The following is a 13684-nucleotide window of genomic DNA, read 5'->3' as shown; positions in this document are numbered from 1 at the left end:
TAACCAAATGTTTAAACAAAAATGTGCTTAAGGTGATTAGTTCAGAGGTTACAAAAGCAACAAGAGTGCATGATGATCTTTTAATGGAGATGTACTGTACCTAACTCAAAAGATCATGAAGGAATGTGACTTCCATTTCCACAAGATGCCTGGGTACATACAGCACTTACAAATTGACCCCTTTGGTGTACACATGTATACAGAAACTGGAATAAGCATAACAGTGCAACACCTGAGAAGGAAGGCTCCACTGACCCTGTACCTAGATGCTACAGGTAATGTTGTTTGTAAAGTTCCAGGTCAGACCAAAAGAGTACTTTACTACTCTCTTACCCTTCCTGGTGGTGGTCAGAATATACCTCCACTCCCAGTCTGTGAAATGCTGACCAACGAACACTCTATACCACAAATTACATTCTGGTTAATGCAGTTTCTTAGAAAACTGTCACAGTACACAAAGATAAGAGTACACCGGGTGGAAACAGACTACAGCTGGGCACTACTCCAAAGTGTCCTTCTGTCATTCAACAAGGAGAGCATTGAAAGCTATTTGGATAGGGCCTTTGCTATTTCTTCCAAAGTAAAGACATGGAAAGAGATCCAAATGTTTATAGTGCTTCACATTTGCTCTGCACATGTGCTCAAAGCTGTTGCACAGGCTATTGGGAGAAAGACACATGATAAAGGGTTAAAGGAGTTTGCAACATTTGCATTTGCCAGGTTGCAAAACACAACATCAATGGCCTCTGCAATTACAATCTTCCGCTCATTCTGCACAGTATTAACTGGCAAATACAACACCAGCACTGTGCAGAAAAATCTGAAGGCCATACAGGAATTAATAAAAAAAGTGCCGATTCCTGACGTGGAGGAGACTGAGACTCTTGAAGAGAGTCCTGTAGCTCAGGAGGAAAGTGATGAAGAAAGAAGAAATGCACAAACAATTGTTGGCAAATCTCCCTTCACCTATGAGTTTAAGAAGGTATTGAAGGAGGTGCAAGGAGAGCTTGAAAAAGAGAATGCAGAAATCAATGAAGATGTGGACAATCCTTACTACTGCCCAGTTGTTGTTGATGTTCTTTTTGACAACTACCTGGGCCTTTTTCCCCTTTGGAGTGGTCTGCTTTTGGGAAATTTAAAAAGGTTTGCATCTGACAAAGAAGAGGACACTTTTGGCCCAAGCAAAACAAGGGACACAAACTGCCATGTGGAGAAATGGTTTGGAATAGTGAGACATTCTATTCTAAAAAAGCAGAGGAGACTGAGGCCAGGGAGCTTTGTCAGGAAAATGTTTACCTCTCTACAGGGTAGATATAAAGAACACATCATGTGTCATCATTTACCTGAGCAGTTACTCCTAAAACCAATGCAACAGAAGGACATAGGTCAAGCACAGGAGAATTGGGCAAAGAGAGATGAAGCAAAACCCCGAACTGGAAACTCGAAATTCTACACTGCTCCAACCACTGTTCCTGTTCCAAAGAAAGCTTTGAAGAAGGGCAAATACACTATATTGCCAAAAGTATTTGCTCACCTGCCTTGACTCACATATGAGCTTAAGTGACATCCCGTTCCTAATCCATAGGGTTCAATATGACGTCGGTCCACCCTTTGCAGCTAGAACAGCTTCAACTCTTCTGGGAAGGCTGTCCACAAGGTTTAGGAGTGTGTTTATGGGAATTTTTGACCATTCTTCCAGAAGCGCATTTGTGAGGTCGCACACTGATGTTGGACGAGAAGGCCTGGCTCTCAGTCTCCGCTCTAATTCATCCCAAAGGTGTTCTATCGGGTTGAGGTCAGGACTCTGTGCAGGCCAGTCAAGTTCATCCACACCAGACTCTGTCATCCATGTCTTTATGGACCTTGCTTTGTGCACTGGTGCACAGTCATGTTGGAAGAGGAAGGGGCCAGCTCCAAACTGTTCCCACAAAGTTGGGAGCATGGAATTGTCCAAAATGTCTTGGTATGCTGAAGCATTCAGAGTTCCTTTCACTGGAACTAAGGGGCCAAGCCCAGCTCCTGAAAAACAACCCCACACCATAATCCCCCCTCCACCAAACTTTACACTTGGCACAATGCAGTCAGACAAGTACCGTTCTCCTGGCAACCGCCAAACCCAGACCCGTCCATCAGATTGCCAGATGGAGAAGCGCGATTCGTCACTCCAGAGAACGCGTCTCCACTGCTCTAGAGTCCAGTGGCGGCGTGCTTTACACCACCGCATCCGACGCTTTGCATTGCACTTGGTGATGTATGGCTTGGATGCAGCTGCTCGACCATGGAAACCCATTCCATGAAGCTCTCTGCGCACTGTTCTTGAGCTAATCTGAAGGCCACATGAAGTTTGGAGGTCTGTAGTGATTGACTCTGCAGAAAGTTGGCGACCTCTTCGCACTATGCGCTTCAGCATCCGCTGACCCCGCTCCGTCAGTTTACGTGGCCTACCACTTCGTGGCTGAGTTGCTGTCGTTCCCAAACACTTCCATTTTCTTATAATACAGCTGACAGTTGACTGTGGAATATTTAGGAGCGAGGAAATTTCACGACTGGATTTGTTGCACAGGTGGCATCCTATCACAGTTCCACGCTGGAATTCACTGAGCTCCTGAGAGCGACCCATTCTTTCACAAATGTTTGTAAAAACAGTCTGCATGCCTAGGTGCTTGAATTTATACACCTGTGGCCATGGAAGTGATTGGAACACCTGATTCCAATAATTTGGATGGGTGAGCAAATACTTTTGGCAATATAGTGTATCTTCAGAAGACAAATGAGGACAACAGCTGCTCAAAGCCCTCAACAGAGGTACTTTTTTCGGTAGATACATTAAATTAAAGCCATTAAAATTTTGTGATGGTGGAACTACAACTTATTTTTGACAGCTAGAAACATTGTGAAGACACATTAAGCATCAGTCTGGCAGTTTTATTCATACAATGTGGTTGACTCAAGAACATAGTTCAACCAGAGCCCACCTTAGAAACATACACTACCGTTCAAAAGTTTGGGGTCACATTGAAATGTCCTTATTTTTGAAGGAAAATCACTGCACAAACAGGCTCTAACCAGAGTTGAAAAAGAAGGGGGAGGCTGCGTTGCACAACTGAGCAAGAAGATAAGTACATTAGAGTGTCTAGTTTGAGAAACAGAAGCCTCACAGGTCCTCAACTGGCATCTTCAGTAAATAGTACCCACAGCAGCCTGTTTGTGCTGTCCTCAGAAAGGGGCAGTACTCACTGTTGTAGGAAATTTTCCATTTCTTAGCAATTTCTCGCATTGAATAGCCTTCATTTCCAAGAACAAGAATAGACTGTGGAGTTTCAGATGAAAGTTCTCTTTATCTGGCCATTTTAGCGTTTAATTGACCCCACAAATGTGATGCTCCAGAAACTCAATCTGCTCAAAGGAAGGTCAGTTTTGTAGCTTCTGTAACGAGCTAAACTGTTTTCAGATGTATTGCACAAGGGTTTTCTAATCATCAATTAGCCTTCTGAGCAGATGAGCAAACACATTGTACCATTAGAACACTGGCGTGATAGTTGCTGGAAATGGGCCTCTATTCACCTATGTAGATATTGCACCAAAAACCAGACATTTGCAGCTAGAATAGTCATTTACCACATTAGCAATGTATGAGTGTATTTCTCTAAAGTTAAGACTAGTTTAAAGTTATCTTCATTGAAAAGTACAGTGCTTTTCCTTCAAAAATAAGGCTATTTAAATGTGACCCCAAAATTTTGAACGGTAGTGTATACTATAGGGGGGGGAAAATCAAGGTTATTATTGTGGGACAATGTAATGAATTCAAAAGAGGTGGGTTACTTCAACAACAATTTTTTGTAGTCAGAGGATATGTAGACAGAGAACTGAAATACTTAAAAAAGAATGACTTTGCAAATGATGCTGGAAGTGATTATTTTTTATTAAATCATATCCATGTAGGTGGATGTCCTCTGGAAATGCCAGACAACAGAAGTTGTAGTGGCTGTAGTAAATCAAGAAGAGCAGAAACACACATTTACCCTCCGACACAGAGAATTTCAGAGTTTGAGGCCTGATGAACTAGTCATTGGAGAGGCAAGTTTTCTCATTAAAATATATAGACGAATATCTTCATTAATAATGAACACTATGATTGATCTTCATATAATATTTGTTCAAAGGTGATAGAATGCTACATTGGAGCCATCCTCAAGTCTAAGGATACAGCTGGCCGACTGTACCACATGAATCACTACACCATGGGTGTAATATTGCATGGCACAAGACAGCAGATGGCCAGGCAGGGTTTAAAAAAGGTGCGTATCACTTCACTTCATTATTGCAGAGTTTGGGCCATCCACAGGCTTCAGATCAGACTTCTAATAGTCATTGATGTGATCATAGAAAATTTGGATTACAATACTTTGAATAATATTCATTTTATAAGTTGCTTGAAAAATGTACATATTTTCTGTGTCACTTCTTTTGTCAGGTCACATTTGATGACTATGATGGAGCCATTGGATTTGTCAACGTAAACAATGTGCACTGGAGGTTTGTGGTAAGAAAACAGCTATCCATGTAGTATTATGTGCCGTTAATATATTAGTCTTCGTTGGTTTATTCAAAGGTTACCAGCCTAAAAATTGTGAAAAAGACTACTTAGCTCTAATCAATTAAAAGCTACAGTAGTATTACTTACATAATTTTCATATCAGTTCAGTATTTATCTAAGAATTGTAATGACTCAACCAACAAATTCACAAGTTTAGGATTATGAGCTCTGTATTTCATCTAGCTGGAATGACTACTGTTTAACATTTGATGAGTGTCTAAAAAAAAAAAAAAAAAAAAAAAAAAAGGTACTTATGTGCAATGGCTTGTTATTTTGTCTTTAGTATTGTAAATCAACTAACATTTTTGTGTATCAATTTTGGACATTTTATTTAAAACGTTTATACTTATTTTATTGTGGATGTTGTGGTCGATAACATATTTATGGATTGTTTGGTATAATGATATTTTAATGTTTCTAACAGTATCTTCATAGCCTTTCAAACCAGATTTTTGTGGTTGATCCTCTTGAAGGCTCAAATGAAGTAGAGGACTCCAAAAAGGCTGGCTACAAATTTGGGTATTATGAAATAATGAGGACTGAGTACCTTAATCACATATTTAGCCGTATAGTCCGTGAAAATTTTCATAGAAAATTCTGTTCCTTTTGTCCTATAGACAGTACTTTCAGATGCGTCGGAATAGACTTGGAAAGGAAGATTGGGTTAACATCAAGTGGAAGCCTGGCAAAATAACCCACACCTTCCAGAAAGATGCCACCAGTTGTTGGATCTTTGTCATGCAGGTGATAGTATGAAAAATATTTTCTTCAATTTAGATTAACATCTTTTTCTTTATTGTGCAAAACCATTCATAGCACATGTATTGTTTTGACATCTGTCTAGATGGCCAAGATGACAGTAATGGAATTTCCAAACATACCACAGAAATTTCACATAGAGTCATCTAAAAAATCTGTTCAAACTCTAAGAAGAGAAATTGCAGAAGAAATTCTAAGGGCTTCAGGTATTTTTCAAAATATTACATTATTATGTTGACAACTTCCTACAAACATGGCAGTAATATAGCTTAATTATTTTTAGTGGCAAAGGATGACTTCTGTTCCTTCTGTGGAAATAAGGAACTACTGCCAACCACTGCTGATGCTGTTTGGGTGATAATGTCTTGATTTTTTTTTTTTAAATCAGTGGATGATCTGAATAGTGGATAATCTTGAATTTCTCAGATAATGCATTACATATTTGCTAATTTCAACCTTTTTAAAATATGTATAATATTTTTATCCCTATGTAGATTCAGTGTGGAACTTGTACAAGATGGTTTCACACGAAGTGTCTTGGAATGACAGCAGCACAAATCCCAAATGAAGATATCCCTTGGTATTGTAAGTTGTGCAAGAGCCCTGAGTGATGAGGCTGTCTTTAAGTTTGCCAGACTATTATGAGAAATGGGTGTCTTTATGTGTATTGAATTTCACTACTACCATAATCATTGAAACATCATGTAAATACAAATATCGAAATAAATATCTGTGCTTGGAAATGTGTGTAACAGAGATTAAAACAAGGTTTTTTTTTACTCTGTAGTATACTCATAAAGAAAAGGAAATCTTAAATAAAAAGGTAAGCAATTACCTTAATTGGTTTGTCATATAGATGTGAAATAATTTATTACCTAATGTACAGAAAGATGTAGCCTATGCTGTAAATACTCAAGACCTGTTTCATTTGCACTAATCATTTATAAATATTTCAGTTCCTTTACTCTGTTCAGAACTAATTAAAATGTTATTTCATCGTTCAGAATTAATATGTTATGACCACTAAGTTTGAGTGAATAGATTTCACTGAAAAGATATCTTTTTTTTTTCTTTGTTTTAATGTTTTTTGTAATAATAACTGTGTGTTTTTGTTTAATGTTGAATAAATGAAAAAAAGGATTGATGGTCCATTTGATATATGCATCCTACAAAACATAGAATGCCTTTAGTTGCAGGACTTGTTAATGGTTCTTTCAGTGAGAAACATATCATTGGACTCTTTATATACTGAAAAACTAATGTTAGTATATTCCATTGTTTTGAACATTTAAACTATTACCAGTTGTGTGTGATTGATGTGTACAGTGATTTTAGTGAAGGTACAGTACATAATAGTGGTGTTGTACTTTATTTATCCCCCCAAAAACACCCAAATATATAAAATATTATTTGATTGATATAATAATAGGTGTATTATCACCAGGAAAGTGTGAAAGATGTGTACAGTGATTTTGGTGTGGCTGCAGTTTATAATAGTGTATTTGTAGATAAATATTTACTTATAATGGCACTGAAAAATTCTGAAAAAATAGAGTTTTGCCCATATTCCCAAAGTAAGAGCTGTAGTATGATCCAAATGAGGGTATCTCTGTGTGTGCTACAAGTTTGGTGGCACTACAATGGTCCATAGAGTAATTATTGGCTGTTATATGCCTGTAATAACAAAGATAAATTCTGAAAAATAGGTAAAGGTGCCTTTTTCAAAAACAGCTGTTGTAGTATGTTCATCTGGAGTCCCTCAGTGTGTGTGGTGATTTTGGAGAGTCTGCACTGTATAATCACGGAGCTATTGATCAAAATAGGATGATATTAATGGTTAATAACAATAACAAATTCTAAAAAATTAAAAAAGTGTATTTTTTTTTCAAAAACAGCTGCTGTAGTGTGATCACCAAGAGCCCCTTGGTCTGTGTGGTGATTTTGGAGTCTCTGCACTCTATGGCAGTGGAGTTATTGATTTTTATTTGCAACATTTTGCTGTTGTTTTACCATTTGCAGACGGTCCCTAAGCACTCGCCTGGCCGCTGCCTGTGCATAGAGATCAATGTAATACATCCAGCTTGGAGAACGGCTCGTTTCTCTCGAAAATAACGCTTTTTGATTCTTGTAATACGTAGTCTGTGCTATCAGGACATGAAAGAGGCGCCATTTGTGTTTCAACGAGAGTTATTGATCCTGGAAGTCCGAATCTGTGAATATCTTTCTAACTTTACTGAAGTTCCGCGGATCAATAAAAATAATTAAAAAATCATTCTTTTTTTTTTTTAAATCAAGGCCTTAATTGGCACTAAATTTATTTAAATATGTTTATCGAAGTATTTATAATTCTTTAATAAAAAATGCTTATAAAAACAATTTCGTCAGATATATTATATCGCTCCAGGCGGAGAAAAAGCTAGAGGATATATATATATATACTTATATATGTGTGTGTGTGTGTGTGTTTACATACATACAGGAGTCATGGAACTCTGCTTACAGTCCTTCATATTTCATGTACACTAATAACTTGTGTACATGGTTCTTGTTGATGGCAATAAAATCATTTCAAATAGCATTAAATTAGAGTCACTCATTCCTGCGCTTAATTTAATATGACATATTAAAAAAATCCCACCATCATCCAGCATATTTTCAGTTTCTGCCCAAATATATATATATATTTTTGTAGATTTTTGTAACGGGGATAAGGATAATTCAAAACTGCTTTTTTTGAATGAACTTTTTCTCTACTCCCAAACTCAGCATCTCTTTTCATTCCTGTAATAAGAAGTTTCTTTTGAATGGATTTGATTAAAGTTTAAGTCCCTCGGTATAAAATGAATATTTTGATGGAGATGAGAAATCTGCTTCCTCGTTGGTGAATAACCAATAGTTTGGATCCAATCATTTAAATAAACAGTGTTAGTTTTTTTTTTATATATATAAGAATTGTGCTATAATTTCTAGTCACCGATCTGTTGCTGCTATATTTTAATTTGACGAACCGGAATTTGTCGATGTTCTTTTTCCTGTTTGGTGCGATTGCAATTGCGGATCTTGACCTGGCCGGACCTTATGACCACAGTGTACCAATCTTCTGATGGCTACTTCCAACAGGATAATGCGCCATGTTATAAAGTGAATCATCTCAGACTCATTTCTTGAAACTTTTCCACTTAAGTAATTGTGAATTGAGCATATTGACAGACAATATTTTATTTTTTATCTTAAATGCAAATTTTTTTTTTAAATAATTACTGCTCTAAATGTATTGCTCTGTCAGCTAAAGATCTGTTTTGGTCTCTATACTTTAATTAAATAAATCAATTCAAGCTAAAATGTAAGAGGCTATACTGAGCCTGATCTCTTTGTATCAGAGATTTTCTTACCTTTTAGAAAAATGTCACTTGGAGAATGTCACCCCCCCTGCAACCCTGATTTGCATTTGTATAGCTCACAGCATGTTCATTTACATGTTAAAGCCTCCCCTAGAATTCCATGGGGGGGAGGCATGGGGGGAACACTGCCTAACAAAGTCCACGTCAATTTCTGACAATTTACGGGAGTTTTCGGCGAAGCCTGCAAATTGTCGTAAACTGCCGCTAACCTGAAGTTCCACGACAATCTACAGTGCCGCATATTGACGAAAATCCCACTTTTCCTGCAGTGAGACTGACAGCTCATTGGCTCATTTGGATCACGTGCAGCCTGGAGCTGGACGCTCCGCAGGGCTTTACCGTATTAACAGGAGAAGAGGCGCAAGTGCAGTTAGACACTGTCATCGGACAACATGCAGTAATTTATAAATGTTTTAAATCAGGTTGGGTCCGTATTGGGACTGCGGTCCGTTAATCTGTGACCTCTGCTTTATAACGATCACTTTATAAATAATGGTTAGGGACTTTTTAGCTCATAATTATAACCTTATATCTAATAATAATTCATTTCAATTCAGTTTAGTTCTATAGCGTCAATTCACAACACGGCATCTCAGGTCACTTTACAGAAATAATTCAACCAGATCATCCAGTCAGATTGATCCAAAGTTTTCTATCTAAGGAAAACCAGCTGATTGCATCGACTCATTGACTCTTCAGCAATCCCTCACACTAAGCATGCTTGTAGCGACAGTGGAGAGGAAAAACTCCCTTTGAACAGGAAGAAACCTCCAGCAGAACCAGGCTCAGTGTGAGCGGCCATCTGCTGAGGCCCACTGGGGTTCAGGGAGACAGAAGCAGACATAGAAAAAGAAGCATAGATACAAAAGGCAACTGTACAATAATACATATTTATATCTAATAATTAATTTTTATGTCTAATAATTATGACTTTGAACCTTATAAATTCAGACTTTATGGCTAATAATAATTACTTCATATCTCATAACTATGACTTTGAAAATCCAGTTTTAAATTCAAAGTGGTGGGAATGAGCTTCAGTACCAACTTAACAGAGAAAATAATATTTAATATCTGTCATTCACTGATTATCTTCTATTAAAAAAAAGCTACAGGTTAAGAAGTTTACCTGGCAAAGCAGCCAGAAGGAGACAAAAGAGAAGAGGGGAAAAGATAATGTGAAAGACATTGGTGTGTTCCTGAAACCCGTTTTTTTCTTGGTCTACGATGAAGCACTAAGATATTTATAGTTTTAAAGATGCAATCTAAAAAAAAGTGCATCCTTTTTGTAATTTTGCAGATAAAGTCCCAGAGCTGCAGAATCTAGAGGTCTAAAGCTGAGATCAAAGCGAGCGAGGAGCATCCTGCATGTTCAGCGACGTGTCATTTTCTGGTGCCTCAGTGACACATCCTTCCTATTCCTCCGTTTCCATCTGTCTGTTTCTCTCTGATCAGCTAAAGACAGCAGACCTGGTCGGGTCCTGGTCCACCATCTGGAAGCCATGGAGGGAAGAAGGTTTGCTGACTTAGGATTGAAACGATCGCTGAGCACAGAGTGAACCTTCCAGCCATTAACTGAAATCACAACGTGTGCATTTCTGAGCCACGTTGTATAAATGTATTGATTAAAAAACGACAAAAGTAGTGAGATTTAAAGTATATTGACTTTTAAATAAGTTATGAAATTGAAGAAGTTGAAAGGTTCAGTGGAGCTCTGTTCAGGAGAACAGTCAAACAAGCAGCTTTTCGGATCCAAACCCTCCACATCAATCCAAGCTTTTTGTTTCAGACTCATCAGCAAAAAAGGGAACAATCAATGTTTGACTGGAAACTGAGGATAAGTATCAATTCTTTATCATCAAATCACAAAGAAAGACAGAAATCTGAAGCTTTAAATTCTTTTTTCAAGTCTTGTTTTAAATATGTTATTATATAAATAGTAGACTGTGTGTTTTTTTTTATCTCTATTTATCTCAATACATGTCAAGATTAAACATTTCAGTTTATTTCTATAGCTCCAATTCACATCATGTCATCTCAGGTCACTTTACAGTTCACCAGATCATCCAGTCAGAATGATTCAAAGTTTTCTATCTAAGGAAAACCAGCTGATTGCATCGACTCATTGACTCTTCAGCAATTCCTCACACTAAGCATGCTTGTAGCGACAGTGGAGAGGAAAAACTCCCTTTGAACAGGAAGAAACCTCCAGCAGAATATAACAATTCCTTATTTGTGCACATTAATTATGTTTTTTATACAAATCCTTTGGCTAAAATGCCATCAGAACGCTGATAATATTAAGTGTGTCTCAGCCCCCCCCTTCAGTGTCCACCATATTGGATCAGTCCATTTGCTGCACATGTTCAGAAAGGTCCAAACAGACAGCAGCAAACCATTTGAAAACAAACCATGCAAAGAGCAGTGTTGCCAACTTAGCGCTTTAGTCGCTATATTTAGCCACTTTTCAGACCCCTCTAGCACTTTGATTTCTAAAAAGCTCCTAGCGCCAAATCTAGAGACTTTTTTCTGCTACTGGAGACTTTGGAGACAACATCTAAAAGCAGCGAACTCTGCTCTCCAGAGCGAGTAGATTCTCCTCTATCTTGTCTGCTGTCATGATTCATGCAGCTATTATTTCATCCAAATGAAAAATGGAGAACAGATAAGCAGATCATGGCTTGTCTACAGTGAAAAGAAGGACTGGGTTATTTACTTTGGCCTTTTTGGAAACACAGGAAGGAGCAATCAGCTAAGTGAGCTTAGTGCTTGGAAAAAATCTTTCATTCCTTTAGAGACAGCATGAAAAGTCAGCTGAGTACAAAACATAGAGAGGAAAACAAGAAGAAAAGGGACAAGAAGAGAGGGACACAACCTAGAACAGATAATGGATGTCTATTCTATTAACATTTCTCTGTCTGTAGAATGGGGCTGTTTCATGTCTTCTGCATTCAGAGGGGCCCCTGCCTGTCTTTGCCTAGGGCCCCACATTTCCTAAATCCGCCCTTGAGTAGGACATTTATTGATAATCTTTCTAAGTGCTGAATTGGCTCATGAATCCAAAGCTTGCATCTCAGTTTCAACAGAACCTAATTGGACCGCAGTGACCAGTTGTTTGATGAATATCCGTCAGGATGAGTTCAGAAATGTTGCGTTTAGAAAGGATTTCAGCTCGTTTAGCTTTTTGAGGCAGAGCAGATTTATTTAGTCTTCCACCAACCCTCAGTGTTCCAGCTGGAAGAACAACTGGCTGTTGCCACGGAGCTGTCCTGCTTTCTGAAGGTTTTTGATTTTCTTCTCATAATGTTGCCTTTGACTGAAGTGAACAATTTCTGATTCAGCAGCTTCAAGATCATCCAGGTTCGTTATTTCATTTCCAGAGTCCAATTAAATTTCTTCCTATGTATTGCAACTTTAACCTTTGCTTCTCAGGATGCTTTTCCTTTGTCTGGATCATTTTTGAGGACTGCTGTCTTCCTTCTTTTAACCTCCAGAGCACATTATATTGGGTAATTCGTTGGTTCCATGTTTTCTTCAGCTTTCACTGCATTACAGTTTCTGATCTCTTAAATTCTAGATCATCTTGTTGAATTTCTTTCTTTCTCAGCAGCTGCTCTGGTCAGTCATTTTCATTCAGCTGAAATTTTGGCCCATGTATCCATGTTCCTCTTTCCATCAAATCCCTGCTTTTAAGCCTCTGCAGGCTCGGTCTGCAGGATCTTCAGCTGAAGGGACATACTTCCATCGAGTTGCTGTTGTTGCTGCTCTGATCAGCGAAACTCTGTTTGCAACAAAGGTTTTTAAAGCCTGATGATTCTCTGCCAATATATCGAAGCACAGTAGTTAAAAACCGATTGTTGCAGTGGAGGTTGTAGTTCTTGTTGCAACGATCGGTTCTTGCTGAAACCACTGCTGCTGTCAACTCAAGCCTGTAAATTCTGACTTTTTAGAGCGGAGATACTCTTGAAAAAGGAACAAGACATTTCGTTGTTTTTGTCTTTTGCCTTTCGGCAGGAAGTCATCCTGGATTTTTGGCCTTCTCCCCCTGGAAGGATTTGTTTGAGCTTCACACTGAGCAGGGGATTTATCTCCACACGTCCCATTCAAGTTGTCTTGGAAATCTAAGTGGCAGTCCGCTCCATTGCTCCTCAGGAACCAACCTAACCAAGACCTGTCCGCCCTCCAACGAGCCCCTCTATCTCTGGGAAGAAACCTTTCTCCACATAACGTGAGTCCCGTTTATATCTGTTTTGCAAGACGTCGTTCAAAGTTCCCATGGACCCTGAACTAACCTCTGTGAACTTCCCTTCCTACTTCCAGTTCCAGTTAATCAGCTCTCTGAGTTCACCTGAATCCTACCCATTTGGACTCCTAATAAACCGGTTTAACTTTCACTCTGGTTTCTCTGAGTGGTTTCCTGCATGTGGGTCAGACCTCTTAGAACATCATGACACTTCATTAGGTCAACTATCCCAGTAGGTTGGAACCTGTGGCCATACAGGGACTCTATTTGGTCAGCAATAACATTCTGCGGTGCTGAAATGCTGCTGGGTTGGTGCAAACAGGTTAAAGTTGGATCTAACTGCATTTTCTAGATGCCTAAATGCTTTGAAATGCTGCCTTGTGAATGGCTGAATTCATACAGATGTAACCAAAGCAGTGGCTTTAGTTAGCTACATCTCTCCTAGACTAGGGCTATGAGCAGCAGCTCAAGTAAACCGATAATCACCAGCTGTATTTGGGGCTTAGTATCTCTTATGAATGAAGTCATTTGGGTTGTAATCTAGAAATCACTTGCAGATCTGCCAACCAAGCATGACTCCTGTCTTCAAAGATGTCTTTGAAGCCTCAGCTCAAAGGCATGATATGGACAACTCCTCGTGGCAGGAAACACCCATAAAATCTTCCCCACCCTCGATTCTTATCT

At 38.6% G+C, this 13684-nt stretch overlaps 1 protein-coding gene across 1 annotated transcript; it reads left to right on the top strand.

The window, feature by feature from the left end:
• The first annotated feature begins 2760 nt into the window (after window positions 1-2760).
• LOC119789375 lies at window positions 2761-10316 on the top strand. Its single transcript, XM_038294239.1, has 10 exons — window positions 2761-2805; window positions 3943-4077; window positions 4164-4298; window positions 4475-4543; window positions 5022-5116; window positions 5215-5341; window positions 5442-5562; window positions 5640-5710; window positions 5851-5941; window positions 10213-10316. The coding sequence occupies exons 3-10, from the start codon at window positions 4227-4229 to the stop codon at window positions 10314-10316; spliced, it is 750 nt and encodes a 249-aa protein (XP_038150167.1). The 5' UTR covers window positions 2761-2805; window positions 3943-4077; window positions 4164-4226.
• Window positions 10317-13684: the final 3368 nt, after the last annotated feature.

The sequence above is a fragment of the Cyprinodon tularosa genome, unplaced genomic scaffold, assembly GCF_016077235.1.
Source record: "Cyprinodon tularosa strain WSP-4 unplaced genomic scaffold, ASM1607723v1 ctg337, whole genome shotgun sequence".
Classification (NCBI taxonomy): Eukaryota; Metazoa; Chordata; class Actinopteri; order Cyprinodontiformes; family Cyprinodontidae; genus Cyprinodon; species Cyprinodon tularosa.
The sequence above is the reverse complement of the archived record's forward strand: the minus strand, read 5'-3'. Positions and strand labels throughout refer to the sequence as shown.